General features: G+C 41.1%; 1 protein-coding gene across 3 annotated transcripts in view; it reads right to left on the reverse strand.

Annotated features, from left to right (window-relative positions):
- The window catches only part of TMEM163 (transmembrane protein 163), a 95,667-nt gene that overhangs the window by 65,588 nt on the left and 13,547 nt on the right, over positions 1–16,532 (reverse strand). The window contains exons 1-2 of one of the 3 annotated variants that reach the window (XM_015868890.2): positions 13,658–16,318; positions 9,115–9,234 (exon numbers count right to left, since the gene is read on the reverse strand). The exons of 1 other annotated variant lie outside the window; for it this stretch is intronic. In XM_015868890.2, coding sequence (XP_015724376.1) covers positions 9,115–9,234; positions 13,658–13,820 — 283 coding nt within the window. In that variant the 5' untranslated portion in view covers positions 13,821–16,318. Of the gene's footprint in view, positions 1–9,114; positions 9,235–13,657; positions 16,319–16,532 lie in introns of those variants that run through there. One more of the 3 variants, XM_015868892.2, reaches the window with a different exon arrangement.

Consider the following 16,532-nt stretch of genomic DNA (forward strand, 5'->3'; position numbering starts at 1 on the left):
CAACCCAAACACATCAGTCCACTGCATACTTTGTAAAATTACTACTGCCCAGGCAGTAAGTCAGATATTCCTAATGTGTTCAATTATAACTATCACAGCACAACAAATCTTCACATGTTGAAGTAGTTTCCACCAGGTAAACCTCAACAAACCACGGAAATTACCTCATAAACTAATAGTACTGAGACAAAGAAGTCTGCAATAACTTCCTAGAACTAAAAATGCAAAATTCAGAGTACTTTTTCCACTATAGATACATGATGCACATAAAAACATCAAATACTGTACAGCAAAACACTCCAATTTTTGGCAGAAAATTAATCTATTTTTTCATGCATCTAAACCCAATGTGTACAGATGGAGAATAGGCTTGCAGCAGAATAATAGTTTTCCCAAAGCTACAAAGCAAGCTTGGGCTACGACCAGGATTAGAATAGTCCCTGAAGTACCTACTTGGCAAGATCACTGTGAACTGAGTTACTGTTATTTCACCTGTTTTCCTCAGCCTTTAAAAATGCTTGTGAAAGCTTAAATCTCTTTTAAATTAAAATAGAGCCACGAATGCCAACAATTTTTTGTAAGTCTTCTCCAACTGAAGACCTGCCCCTTTAGGTAATTATGAGCATATTGAGCAGATCCTTAGCCCAAAAACTCCATAAGCCATTAAGCACTACTTGCAGCATTATTCCTTAAATCCAAGCCTTGCTTTCATCCATCGGATGCTTCTCAGCAGGGAAACATACACATGATAACCCAACACACACCTCTTAGAGGGAGAATGGTAGGAACTCCTCCACTGAGTAGTTTTGCCCAAGCATTCACCATGATTCAAAATCACTAAATTGGATCATTTTGCTATCCACATCTTACTATCACTTTTTCTTTTTCAACCCCATGCACAAGCAATAACAACGGTCTTCACACAATCAGAATTCACATGGTAAAAGGCACATAATGAATTTTACTTCCTTAAGTAACAGTCTGTAGAAATTAATTTGCTGTCCTATTTTTCCATGTCTAGAGAGAGACTTGTTAAATTACCTCTTCTTTTATTGTTGCAGTTAATTACACACAGAAATACCAAGTCATGCTAAATGAAAAGGATACAGAGTTTATTATTAGTTTCTAATGTGCCACATTGAAGAGCAAACGAATTGGCCCTTTTGGGTACTATTAGTTCCACGCAGTTAGGCATTATGGCCTGATATATGTTAGCAGCAGCAAGGCAGGGAACAGTGAGGACTAACAAGTCGAGAAGTAGGCAATGATCCTCCAGGCGTATACCCAGCCCAAATTCACACTCTCACAAAACAGCAAGCAAAGACTGATGCCTTTCACCTTCCTTTCTGTATCCCCAGCAGTGTGCACATACAACTCGATCAATATGTAACAATGCTAGCACAGGCTGCCTTACTTCTTGTGCTGCTTCGGAGTTTTCTCCTAACTTCTTTGCCAAGCAGGAATTGATCTTCTACCACCTCAAGGAACAGCTGCAGAGTTAGAAAACAGTCTTTCACCTTCCTGGTCTTTAGCAGCTTTGTCACCAACTTCCATAATGCTGGTCATTACTCAGATCTGTCCTGTTTTTTCATGGAATAGTTAGAAACATTTTTCTGTGATTAATTCCATTTGCACTAAATGTGAATTTAATGGTACCGAACACCAATCTTGTCATTAAATATCTGAAGCCACTCATTGTTCTGAAAGAGCATTATTAACATGGAAAGATCACAAATCATTCTTTTGATCCCAATAAATATGTTATGCAGCTTCCAAAGAATATCATTTTTATGAACTTTTTTCTAATTTAGACTTTAATATTCCAGTATTCCATCAGGCCCAGCAGAAGCAGATTGCAGGAAACTACTTTTATTTTCCCCAGTTACGGATCCTGGCTGACACTGCAGACCGCATTTACATTCTATTAAATCTCCCACCAAATGATAATAAATCTTTCCTCTAAAATTTAAGAGTTTTTTCTTTTCAGATCTCAGGGAAACACAGTCATTCTTTCACCATTTATATGTTTCATTAAAAAAAAAAATGATCTGAGGACAAAGAGCCTGGAAGTACATTTTCTTCACCTTGGCATACAGATAAGATGGATTATACTTAACAGTTCCTTGATACATAATCTTCAGTAGCAGAAGATAAAAAGATCTGATGAAAAACCTTCATCTAGGATTCAGCTACAGATTCAGTTCTGCAGTAGATCTCATTATCTCAGCACTGCATCTAGCTTAGAAATGGCTCAGAGATCTCTCCAGAAAGGCAGAGCTTGTGGTACAACCATTAAAAGCCACTTTCACATAGCAGTTCCTGGAAGGCACAATGCTCTTGCCTACTTTCATGATATTTGTCAGACTATCCCCCTTCCTCTACAATTTATGTCTAGCAAAAAAAATACCAGCTGGTTATTTCTGGTCACTTCCTTGACTAAGCGCTGACTAATCTGCTTCCTCTTATTCTGAAGCAAAGCTTTTCTTTCCTTTTTTTTTTTGATGCATCCAAAGAGCACAAGACAGTAACAGATCATACAGGAAAGTCAGAAATATGTAGGATCTCTTCTTCTTGAAAAGGCTGATTTGCAAATGAAAGTTAATGTTTTATTTAAAGTTACCTTGCCTTCCTCAGTCTCCAGATATTTGGCTTCCATCTTTGCCTAAGATTTATGATAATCCTTATTTGAACAAAACTAATCCCACCCAGTTGCACTGCCCTTTTAATACAACATAACAAAGTCTCCCTATCTTTCAATTGGAATAATTTGACCAATTGACAACACAGTGGCTTGACATCAAAATCTAAGTACGTAAATCAGAGATTAGAACTGCAGACCTCTGCCTCTTGGAAGCATTGTCTCAATGGAAAAAAAGAAAAGAAGTATTTTTAGCTATTTTTGTTTTAGACTAATATCTGTGTAACATTTTCAGTCAGCTACAATAATGGACTGACCAAACCAACCAAAATTATTTTGCAATGTGCCAGAAATGCATCTGCCACCACATTGGAAAAGCACAGCAGTTTGACAGAGGGTTTATGGGCATCTGTTACACTTTAGCACTTGCAGTGATAAATAATATTTTCAAATGAAATATTAACTTATCAAACTGCATTTTTCACAATATTAGTATTAACTTGCATCTTCTTAAAAACTGTCAGAGCACATAACGCATGAGAGTTACAAGACAATTAGTTTTGTGATCTTGCTGGTGGCAGTTTCAGAAGTATGGAGTCCTTTCATCAACACTGGATGAGCAACCATAAAAGGGGTAGCGCCACCTATCAAAACACCACCCTTTCTTATCCCAGTTTTCTCCACTACCACTCCATACACACCCAGCCTCCCAGATGTACTCATTTCCCATCCATCACTACCCAGCACATCACTAGTGATGGTACCTAAAGCATACTTGTCAGTCAGCCAACAGTATTTCTACTGGAACATGGTAAAGCTCTGCTGGGAGCTATATGTGATAGCTGCATTGTAAGGAAGCAGGTACTGCTCTTACGACTATTTCACTGTCACTAATTTCTTCCTACAGTGCAGACATACCAAAACAAGTTGAGTCACCTCCAGCAAGTTGGAAATAAATATCTATATTCAAAAAGTATTAAAATGTAATGGGCTTCAGACCTTTAGCAAAAGGAACACTGATAGAGATAAATCACAAGGAGTAGGAGCCAAGAGGTAAGCACCAAGCAAATACTGATCTCCCCAGTAAACCAAACCAATTGGGGTATTTAAAAATTGAAATCAGGCACAAGTTTAAATTTTGATGTCTACTAAGTTAAAATACATTAATATTTGAAAATTTCTGGCAGAAGAAAACAAAACAGAAAATATAAAAACATGTATATTTTAATATGATGTAGGATTCATACAATGTAGCAGACATTAATAGCTGTTACAGTTATTATAGGACTACATATTGTCCTGCTTTCTTTCACAGTTTTGCACAAAAACAACTTCTGAATCTCAGCAAAGACAGACAGGATGGGGACAGACCTGTGAGTATGATTTTACACTAAACAGCTTAGCACGCTCGAGTGTTGTTCATTGTTTATGAAATGATTTTACAGCTCTAGCTTTCCCTTAATATCAGGACTGAAGTTTAATTCATGGAGATCATCTCTCAGCAGGAAGGAGTCGCCAGTCAGACCAGGGAATCATTAAATTACAGAAAGGAACAGGCTCCTTCATCATAAAGGTTAACACTTAAAAACGAACTCAGTTGTTTCAATAAACATCCACCACAGCGATGTTTAATTTCTGTGTACATTTCAATACGTAGATACAATCCCATACTGTATCTATACTCCCCTGGATTTCACAGGCTTCTGTCGCAATTTGCCTGTCAGCTCAGTAAAAAATGTCATGACGCGTGAAGCACTGCAGGTTTCGGGCCTACACTTCTGTTAAACAGTTATCAGTCTTGAACTTGACACCCATATGCTATTTTCTCCTACCAAGAAAGTCACTCAGAGTTTTGTATGCCTAAAAAAAGACAGGCCCTTTTACTTGGGTCTCATTTCATTTTCAGTGAATGAAAACTGTATTTTGCTGTTCTGAAGTACAAAAGGCTATCTTTTGCCAGTGCTGCATTGGGGATCCTGGAGAATTCTGCTTAGGTACAAAGCTGACACAGCTGTTAAACAGCTCTGAGTTCAGAATGCCCAGCACTGTTCCAAAATTCAGCGACATTTAAAGAACATTTAATTGGATATACAAAATCAAGAACCTTAGAGTCAGTGCCTCTATTTACATTTTCCATTAGCACCATCTTAGTTGTGAAGAATTTCTAACTTAAAGCTCTGTTTTCCCTGTGTTTCAAACAAATTTCTCTAACTTTCAGGACATGGAAGTTTACTTTAGTAAAATAACTTTTTGGTTTCTGACACCTCAGTATTTTCAAACAGCCCAATGTCAACTTTTCCAGTGATGTATTCACTTGCAGAGCCTATCCAGGCCTGCTGCAGCCACACTGGGATAGGCTGTCTGCAAGTTCCTTCTCGACAACTGCCCTTCACAAAGCAGGCACACATTCTAAATCAAGCTCTGACTACAAATCTACCCAACCTCTGACTACAAAGAGGGCTTTTAGTGCAGAACTTTGTCTGTACACTGTTTTGATATATTGATATGACTGCTCCATTCATTGGGAAACAATTTTATCAATTTTAGCTAATCAAATGGAGAAGATGAATGAACAGAATGCTTTCTGTGAATCACAAGTCTAAACTGGGCAAGAAATACCAGAGAGAATGCAAGCCTGTTTTCTGCTTTTGTGGTGTTATCAGAGATTAGGTCCTTGGGTAGGAACTAAACTAGAACAGAAAAGCCATATTTGTATATTTTTCAGAATTAGATTTCAGTACCAGGAATGTCAACACACAAAGAATAATGTTTCAGAACACAGAAATTCCATCCCACCTGCAGCAATCCCTCATCCTCTATAATAACACTCAAACAAGGCTCACTGTGAACTTACAGTACTGCAGCTACAGAAAGAAGTTACAGTTATTACAAAATGATTTAGACTGCACCATTATAGTACACACAAACACACATTAAAAATGTTTTATTATGCTAACTTTCTTCTCTTGTATTACTGTATATCACAAAAACGTAATTATATTAACATGATTACTCCAGTACTTACTTGGGGTGCTGAGCAACAAGCCAACATTCATCTTCCTAAGTTTTATCTTGCCTGGGCTCCATTTATGACTACATATTTGAAAGGATCTAAATCCACTCTTGATGATAATTCTACAAGCATGGGTATTTCAGGCAACATAGAAATGAAAAGTGAAATCAACTTATCTGTCAGGCATTGCTCAGTATCTGAACATAAACATATTGCACAAAGCCCACAAATGTCAGAATATGCATAACTGATCCTAAGCAAGCCTAACTTACAGCCACTGTAGACAACATCATAAGGTTCCGCTGACAAGAAGTTTTACAAACTGAAGTATTTAAGGACTCTACAGAAGCCTTGTGCAACTATATGCTGGCAAGCAAAACCTTCAGCAGCACCCAGGGCCAAGGGGATCACAATTATCATCCAGTGCAGGTGTTGTGTTTAAGAAAGCAGTATTTAGTATTTAGTGTCGAGTTAGGAAAGCAGTATTTAGAGACCGCTGAAGCTTCCAAGCATTTCTGTGGTAAAATTAAGTATATTAAACACCTGATGGCAAGTTTCCTTTCCGTTAAAGGAAAATGCTGATTTTACTGTCTTTGCAAGTTCTACTTCTCAACATTAGTGAACGAAAGATAGCAGATCCATTTTCCCTTAAGCAGTCAATTTGTTCCATACCCAACTAGCCTTATTCAACCTTTTAAATAAAGAGAACAACCCTAATTTTGATGCATACATAAACAGTTCCCCTCCTCCACTCCAGTAATTAAACCCTCAAAATAGCCCGTATTGGAAAGAACAAATTCCATACACCTGTTCTGTGGCAATTATAAAACACATATGTAAGAATATCTTCATTTTAATTTATACACATTTAGCTTCCAAAATAAAACACATTCAATAATTTGCTTCCATCCTCCTCAGTTACCAGAAAGTTGCCTCCAGCAGATCCCAACAGGAATATAACAAGCACCACTGTGTTCTAAAGAGTAGCACAAAGATGTCATGAATAGATAGATACACAGAGACCCAAATGAGACCTGCAGTCCTGCAGTCATCCTGCTCTTTCCTATGGCACTGTACTCAGCATAGAAATTTTGGTCAGAAGGTCTTTTTAAGAGTAAGCCTAACACAGAGGGGCAGGCCATCAGATACAGAACAATAGCTAGTTAAAGAAACTTGGTTGAACAAAAAGATTTCTGAACCATCTCCCCATTCTGCACACAGACAATGCAAAAAGCATTGCTTCCCTTGGAATTTTTCCCACTCTCCAGGTCCTCCATTCCCTGATCTGCATTTATCAAGTAATTCAGTTCCCTAGCCAAGTGTCTTTATTACTTCAACTGCAGCTGCAAATGTAGTGTCGTAAGTTTCACTAGAAGGAAGTATTTTAAAGTCTGTGAAAGTAAAAATGAGTTATTTACATGAAGACTTTTAATGGAAATCATACAGAGTAGTGAGGATACAGTCAGTGCAGTCACACAATTAGCACAGCAGGGCCCCATTTTTCTCTGAAGTACAACATCAGGGATATGTTGCTAACACCTTAGCATTACAGACGAGGTAAAAAGGAAATGGGATGCTTTAAATAGCAGGTGTTTGCAAAGAACTGGCAGTGTCAGACACTCCAAAGTGACAACTCGCCCTTTATATCAAACAGGACACAACTCCCATAAGCTGGCATGCCTCCCAAACCATGGATTGGCTAGAGGAACCTGCTAACAGGACAGTGAAAAGGATGAGCTCAGCCAGTGTAAAACAATAAACTGAGTAGAACTGCAAAAATGACATGGGGAAGCAAAAGGATTTGAGAAGAACCACTGTATTTTCTTCAAATATTAAAAAGTTTTAATGTTAAGAATATCAGGACCCTAACAATACTTCAGCTGCTTCCTCCTTTGCTCTTCACAAATTCGACCCCTTCACAAGATCACAAGATTCCAGAATGAATCTACTATTAACAGCTGACTTCAGCAGTTCAATGACCATCCACTCCAAGTGAACAGGCAGTGACAGTACATGCAGGCAGAGACTGCCTTCTTTACTGTTAGGGTAACCCCTTCTGGGTTTCTTTTTGTAGAGTTCCTGAACGTTGTGAGTGCCACAAATAAGCAAAACAGAAAATAAAAAGCTTTCATACAACCCAATTGTTTAAAAAGATCTTTCTAAAAGCTATTGTGTCTTATTGCCCATTTTGTACTTCTATTTTGTAAGGCGGACAAAAACTTATTAGAAAATAATAAATAGCCCCTAAGATTGTATTGTTCTGAAACAGTTGCTTCACTACAAAAGACAGACCAGTGTCTTTTCATTCTGTTGTCCTGCTTTATTATTATTCAAATTCTTCTTACAGTGTTAGAATTTGCTTTTAAGCGTTTCTGCTCTTTTCTCTGGTTTCTGAATCAAGCTACTGTACGTGTATTCCTATAAAAACTGCTCCCAGTAATATATGTTGAATTTTCAGAGACCATGTGGTCAGACTCTAATAATGTCTCCTGGGAGCTGACACCAACTTCTAGCAGCAGGTCGAACGCTGTAGATGAGGATAATAAAACACATGCTGCTGCAGCTTCAAAAACAAACAAAAACCACCGCAAAAAAACCAAGTCTGCCTTTATCAAGCTAAAGAATCATGGGGCTTTTTGTGTCTCTTTTTTTTCCCCCCCTTTTAAGTAGAGAACGTACCATTGCAAACATTTTGATCCACATTCCACATTTCTTTTTGGTTTTATGGTGATTTAGTGCATTCTGCACTACATTTTTCACTGAACTAAAATAAACCTTTATTTTGACAATGCGGTATTTTTTCCTGTTTCGAAATATACTTTTATTTTTCAAAGTAAAGATGTTTTGGTTCCACATGTTGGGCTTTTTTCCCCCTTAATTCTTCATGTAAAGGCAAAACAGACAAATATCCTGAGAATTATAGAAAACCACCAGCTTAACAAGAGCCTGGCATTGCTCCTCCAGATTAACAGTGTCTTCAAGAATAGGCTGGTGTACAAAAAATTGCATATTTCCTCCTTATAATTCATTAATCTTTCTTACAGTGTTGCAACTATGAACCCCAGGTGGATTAGGGCTTATTTGACCCCTTTGGTTAAAGGCAATTCACTGCATAATGATTTTTTACACTGCCCCATAAAATGAACAATTTCACATGCATAAATGCTAACAGGAATCAACATCTCCTGTATCTGCCTCCGACCTTCAACAACCTTGTTCTTTGCAGAAAAAAACCAACAGTTTTACTAATTCATAAGCACTATGCAGACACAGGCAGCCTAGGGAGAAACCTTGTCAGCAGTCACAAAGAAAAGAAACATGAGAAAGCCTCCATAAAGATTCTGAGAAATTCTGAGAACCCAACAGAATAAAAGGAAAATAAATTAAAATATATATTTAAAAAATAAAAATAAAAAGGAAAACAGAAAGAGGTGTGAAGATTTAAAACATTCCCAATACTCACTGAAAGCAGCCACTGCAAGAGCCAGTGTGACAATAATGGAGACCCAGGAAACCCACAATGCCTTCTTTCTGTAGCTTTGAGCTTCATGAGGTTTTAGCCTTGTACTGCTTTCTAGTAAACCTGATAAGCAATAAGCAAAGAGGGTATGAACAATACATTGCTCTTTTTAAAGGTACAGCTGTGTTAGTTCAGACCTAAATCTCACATTCACGTTCTATATTACTTTTAGAATCAATAGAGAATCAAACCCTCCTCACATGATCATGGTTAGGTGAATGAAGCCATCAAAAATGTATGAGTAAGCAAGCAAAGCACACAGAAGCTGTTCTTATTTCACACAGGAGACAAAGCCCGCACCTCAGTCACTTAAAAGAGCACTGCAACTGCACAGCAGTGAACAGAAATTCACATCACTATGTTTTCCACCTTTACATCCACACAATGAAGGGCTACACTCACTGAAATCAAAAATCATTTCTGCAATTCAGGATCCTGAACATAATTAACATAGGAGAAAAATGCAGGTCTGACAGTCTCTGAGAAGTACCCTTCCAATGCACGGAAATACTGTGAGCATATTGCTCAAAGTAGAAGCAGGCACTCTTCAGAATCAAAGCTATCACAATTGAAAAGACCCCTTGAAGCACAGTGCCCTTCCCACATACACCCCCATCCAGAAGCTGAATTAGGGACAGATTGAAGAACAATTCTGGCCTTACTGCAATCAGGATAAAAGTCTAACAGAAGCAAACAGGACTGCTTTCTCTCATTAAGGATATTTTCAGTTTGTGGATTTTTCCCCCCACTTGTCTTCAATAGCAGAAGAGAATTCAAGTTAAAAAATAAAATCAATTTGCTTTAATTGGCTTTTGTTCTCTCGGCTTGAGTTTTAAGCCACTTTTTGAGATGCATTCATAACCAAACAGATTTGTCTTTTGTTTATCCCATTCAGATTCTTTCCTGCTTAAGATACTTATTTCATTTAAAACACACAAACTCTTCTTTTTCACCAGCAAGTCCTAGCTCAAATCTGCTCAGCTGGTAAGAGAAGACGCGATGATTTTTAACTTTGTTAATAAATTACTCCAGAAATTGTGGGTGGCTCTTCTCAGATGACTATCTTGCCTGCCCCCAGTGTACACAACACCAGCTTAATAATGCAGTCTTTCTTCTAATGTCACATCTTAGCAAGGGGGAGAGAATAGGAGCGCTGGCAGACAAAGCAGCAGATTACAATCTAACAGCTGAAGCTGGTAATATCCTCACCTTCCCCAGTTTTATCTCCAGCCTTTCTCTGATGGCTACTGCCATTTTGAGGGTGGAGATAACCGATCTGCTTATGGGCATACTCCTGAATCTACACCATGCTTAACTCAGTTCATTAACGTTACCAGATATTAATTTCAGCTGACTGTAATACGCTGGCTGTAAACTACATTGGTTTTGGAATCAGTGCAGAAGTGAATCAGCCATCTCTGCCTCAGGGGCAGTGTGTGTCAGTGAGGGGCAGGCATCCAAGGGCAGGAACAATTTCAGCCACCAGATTTGATTCTACCATTTCAAGCCTGTCAGAATGACCAGTTCTAATCCAAGCCCTGTTGGGCACATTCACTCCATCTTGGAAAAATGTTTTACACATTTTTATTCCTGCAAGGAAAGTGGACAGAGCTTCTCTATGAGAGTTCAGAAAGAAACTGGGAGAGTTTAATTTAATGCTGTTCCTGTATTTTCTGAAAATTCAAAATACTACCTGCTTTTTGTTCTGCACCCTGCCCTCCTTCTGAACAAAAGCCAATTCTGAAGGCCTATTAGGAAATAACGTTTGCTGCTTACTATTCGAGTTCTTCATCTAATTCCTGAAACCTACCAGATGACTCTGAAAGGTCCGAGTCCTTTACCGTACTGCACAGCCATTTCTTGCATCGTCTCCTACACTTGTGCACAGGAATGTATCTGTATTTTTGCAATGTCTCACCCATATTCTGTCAGTACGTGTAACAATACAAAGTTTAATTGCTATCAGATACGAGGTCATTAACAACAGATCTTGAAAAAAAAGGATTAATTTTTACTAACATAATCATGCTAAAAGCACCTTCTCACCCTTGTGGGTTTTTTTTTTTCCCTTTTTTCCCTCTCCCCAGTTCAAATATTCTAAATTAAGGCCCAAATCTTGTTGGAATGAAAACGAGGTGGTTTAAAGACATCCTACAGTTCACGGCTACTGCTCACTATTACCTGGGAAGACCAACATACACAGTTGATAATTACAAATCAAATAGCATCCTAATTAAATAGAGAAATGAATAATAAGCCCCATGGCTAGCATAGAACTCCTGATTACTATTCATATGTCGAGCACGTGTCCGGTATGACAGAGACTGCGATCCTCATAAAACAGAACCACTTTTGCTGTGTGTGTGTGTTTCCCTCAAAATGGCTGGTATATTCCAGCTATCAGAGAGCTGATCCCTTCCTTCCTGTAAGAATTCAAATACGTTTTCCGTATTTAACATTTTCATCCCTTAGAACGATCGTGTTATTCTTGGGAGTGTCCTAAGGGATGGCATGAAATAATACAAACTCATTCACATCACTGCCAAACCCTTTGCATGATTCGCATATTACAAATCAGCACCAGCTCGTTACTTGACACACGACAACACAATTCACCAGGTAAACCTCCATATTTTTTTTCCACTGACCATAAGAAAACAAATTTTAAGCAACCGTTGGAGGCTGAAAGACACTCTTTCAGTATCATCTGCATTGCAACAACAATGAAAAGCTAATACCTACTGCTAAGATTCCTCCAACCTAAAATTGACACATTGAATATTTTCACTTCCAATATTTTATTTAACACAGAGACATCCTCAAGGTAAAGAAGAGACGATGAGCTGGTTAAACCCGCTGGATTTTTTTATTTTTTTTCCAGTACTTTCCTATATCAGCAGATTTTCTTTTTAAAAAAAAAAAAAAAAAATCAGAAGGAGAAAAAAAACCTGCCTAACAGTTGCAGAACACAAGCTTGGCATATTTGTGAAGCGATTCTAGGATATTCTTTACCATATGCTGACTTACCAGAAGTACTTTTCTGTTTGGCTAAGAGATCATTTTAAAATGTCAAGACAGAATTTGTGGAAGGGAGAAGGCAAATAGAAAATTGTTCATCTAAGACATTAAAAAGACCCTATCTGAAAAATCACCACTCATTTTGGATCTGGGTCTTAAAGAGCAAATATCTTGCTTTGAATTTGAGGTTATTTTTTATTTTTAGCAAACGTGGAAGTATCATCTCTATAACTGGATCTGCTATGATTCATAGGAAAGGATCATTAGAAAAGTACAGTCTAAAAGGACAGACTGTAACAATTTCAATATGGACAACCTGCAAAAAGCATAGCAGGATTTCCTCTTTAATGACTGGGAATTGTGCTCGTAGATGGAATTGGTGACTACAGGAAAAGCGATGAGAAAAAGATACTGCAAAGGCCATTGAGAGAGTGTGAACACAGAGAAAGAAATAGAATCGGCAGCTTTAGTCTCTTTTCACTCCAAGGCAGAGATAAGGCTATGTATATCGGATTCTCCCTTATAGGAATTCACACCAAGATGGCCAGCTTTCATCTTTGGCTCTGTCACTCTGGGCACAAATTAAGAATTTCTGCGCTCAAACATCCACATTTGAACCCCAACCAAAACCTGTGGTGCCCACGATCTGAAACAGAACCAAAGCTTCCAGCTGCCCCCAGTCAAGATGTCTGTCCTGCACCATTGGCTGCCACAGTCAGGTACCGCTGGGAAGCGGATGGCCCTGAAACCTGCCAGGAAGATGGTGACTGCTCTTCCCCACTGCTGCCCTACTCCATGCCTAGGGGATGTAAGCAAACACTACAGGAGTTTGGAGAGATGGGGGAAGAAGGGGAGATACGGGGTAATGTGTGTGATGGGAGCGTGGAAGTGACTTTGGGATGCTTAAAGAAGAAAAAACAAGAGAGAAAGAGAGGGGGAAAATGCAAGAGATGCAAAGGCTGGTACGTGAATAAAAATGGAGACAAACAGCGTGAAACGGGAGCCTGGAGGCGTGATGGAGGCATTACGGAGGAGGGTTACAACGGCAGCTGGCGGTGCTCCCAGGGGGCAGCAGGTAAGCCAAGCGCCACACACACAGCGAACAGCGGCCAAAATCAGCGCGTTTCAGGCTAAAAGCGAACTGTCACGGTCTGCGAGGCGGCAGTTTCCCGTCGCTGGTCGGACGGACGGTAAATAAAGAAATAACAGCAGTTCCAGGGTTAGGGGTAGAGCCAGTGCCGTGACGGGACCGCAGCGCCCTGCCCGCCCCGCAGCTGAGCGGCTCCTCCCGTGCAGCAAGTTTCGGTCAGGGCTGGGAACGGCCGCGAAGGGAGTTTGTAACATTATTTCGGAAAGGGAAAGCCGGGGCAGCGGGGAGGACACAGGACGATGCGCGGACGCCGGTGCGGAGGGAACGGAGCGGGGATGCGACGGGGCGAGTCCCGGGGGAACCGTGCGAAGGACTCACCTCTGTCCTCCGGGCCGTCGCCGAACTGCCCGCTGTCCCCGATCCGCAGCTGCTCCTGATGCTGCTGCTGCTGCTCCCGGGGGGGCGCGGGCGGGCTGCTCCCGGGGGGCTGCACGATGGCGGGGTCCGGAGTGCTGTCCAGGGCGGCTGCGGGCGGCTCCATGGCTCGCGGGGATCGGGTGGAGGCTGCGGAGCGAGGAGCGAGCGGAGCATCCAGCCCGGGTGTGAGCCCGGGGGGAGGCGGGGAGGAGACTCCGGCTCAAAGCATCAGGGAGACGGGGAGAGAACCAACTCCTCCGGCTGCTCCCCGCGGCCGCCTCATCGCTAACCTCGACACCGCCGGGGGGGGCAGGTGGGAAAGCGGTGCCGCCTCCCGTTCCCTCCCCGCCCCTCCCGTCCCCTCCCCACTCAGGAGCGGCTCGTTGGGGGCTGTCCCGCGCCCGTTCCGTCGCGTGCGGCGGGGCTGCCCTCGAGGCGGTCGGGAATCGCTTCTGCGGCCGGCAGGGCTGCGTTCAGCTGCTCGGAGCGGCCGCAGCTGGGGGCTGCAGGTGGATCCAGCACCGTGGGCGTGATTAAGGTGGTCGGCCGAGGGAGCGGAAGCCCCTCCAGCCTGCCCTCTCCATGGAGGGCTCTGCCTTCCTCCACGGTCCCGACCCGGAGGTGTCGAGGTTAGCGATGAGGCGGCCGCCCTCCGGAGCCACGTTTCACCACGCACGCCCTTCTCCAGACCCCACGACGCAGAAATTCTGTTGTACCGACTGTCCTTTGTTAACAACGTTAGGCTAAAACCTGCCCTAAATGGTACATAGGTCTCGTGGAAGGGAGAGGTTGGAGCTGGAGACTTGCTGGCACCCAGAGGTGCTCCCAGTTCACTGCCCTTCCCAGGGCTGCAGAACAGAGGGAAAAAAATTAAAGCCTTGGGAGGATAGAAGTGGAAAAAATAGAAAGTGTTACTGATAGATCCGTGCCAGAGCTGTTATCTTCTTCTTCTCTGCTGGTTTCTAATGACTAAATCGAGAGGTGCAAATAAACAGAAGCGATTTCCATGCTAGCACAGCTCCCATTGCGTGCTCAGTAGCATGCAGATACATTCTGGAGCTGCACTGGGCTTGGACTTGCATCTCAGAAAATATCAGAAGGCCATTAGGCATTGCAGCCCAAGTACTCCACTGATATATGTGTATATGATCTCTAGAATGTTAAATAAAGATGGGGTTGTCTTTCTCTCTTGACAAATCAGCAGATTTGGGTAGTGTGGAAAGGCCAGGAGGAAGCTAGTGGTTATGCAAACGTATGAGTATGATTTTATAATCTTGCCTTAAAAAAAACTAGTTTTTGCAGTGCTTTAGGAATGCCAATTTGGGAATGGTTTGTGGAACATTACAATGGCTTAATGGCTTCATTTTCCCTTTGAACACCTCTTGATCCTGTGTGGCAATCTTCAGAATCAACTGCATATATATTTTTAAATATTAATTATTAGAAACATTAAATATGAGTTAACATTAAGGAAAGCGACAGCAGTTGTTAATATAGAAACTGGCTGGTATTCAGATAACTGTATAGAATGGGGTTGGCTGTCATGGTGAGAGAGCCTGGTGTTGGCTCTTTACATAATCATCTCTCGATTCCTTTGTGAATGGTTTACTGTTCCTAGGAAATATTTTTGAAGTCTTCAGGCCTCTTTCATCATCATCCTTCGCTCTCCCAACCTGCTTTGTGATCCCGGGGCTATTCAGAGAGGTTTGGTGACATTTGAACCTCCAAGATATGAGGAAAGATCTGTACGTTTATATATGTAAGGTAGGAATGCAAAGTAGAAAATGTCTTTTTTTTTATTTCCTCAAAAGTAATTGCCACTTCTGTCACTTAAAATGTGTTTGTAAAGAAACGAAGATCCTTAAGTGAGCAGAAGCAGTTCTGTAGCCTGGTGAGAGACAAGGGATTGAGGCCAGATCTCTTTTCAGGATCTGGCAGGGATACAGGAACTGCTGGGAGGGATGCTTCCATCAGGAGTGCATACAGTCCCTTGAAGTTGTTGCAGTGGGTTTAATGCTCCCTAATGCAACTACTGCAGGATCCTTTCTCTTCTAGGGAGACTTGTCCGTTCCTTGCATAGATGGGAGGTAGACTAACAACTCTCATCAAACAATACCCCCTTTCTGTAAGTCTCTCTAAGCTACTTTAGCATTTTTATAACTTACAGAAATGGTCCAAGAGGAAAGTGCCTGGAGATTCCTAATTCAGCTTCTTTACAAGGAAGTTAAAGCAGTAGGTTTCCAAATGATCTGAGGGGGGAAAAGCAAGGAGCCAGGAAGACCTCACCACAATTTCCTACTCTAATATATCCCTTTTTCTTTTCTCAGATGTTCTCAGCTGCTGTTCTTACTGACTGGCATGGCCTGCAGCTGTCTCTGGATAAATGCTATAGTGTTCATGCTATAGCAAAGAATATGAGGCTTGCGAAGAATATTAGTGTTTCCTTTAAATTACTCTATTCAGTACTTTGAAACATGTGAGAAATGATGTACTCAGCCTTTAACAAATACAGAGTCACTATTTTAAGCAGCTCCACAATAGAGAGGCTTTCAGACTGGGCAATTATTTATATAAGCTAACTATGAAAAATCAGAAAGACTACTGTAGTTTTGGAACTTCATGATCCTTGAGGTCCCTTCCAACCCGGGTCATTCTGTGATTCTGTGATACCTTCAAAGCTGGAAACTGCTTCCTTTCCAGCATTGCCTGCTATTTCACGTCAGCTCCTTCACCCAAAGTATTATTCCATTGGATAAAGAAGTAGGGTTGGGGGTTTATAGGCCTGAGTCTGATTTTCCAGCTCTGTTGTACTTCTTGTGTAGCAAGTGTGTACACA

This window comes from Coturnix japonica, chromosome 7 (assembly GCF_001577835.2).
Source record: "Coturnix japonica isolate 7356 chromosome 7, Coturnix japonica 2.1, whole genome shotgun sequence".
NCBI classification, from domain to species: domain Eukaryota; kingdom Metazoa; phylum Chordata; class Aves; order Galliformes; family Phasianidae; genus Coturnix; species Coturnix japonica.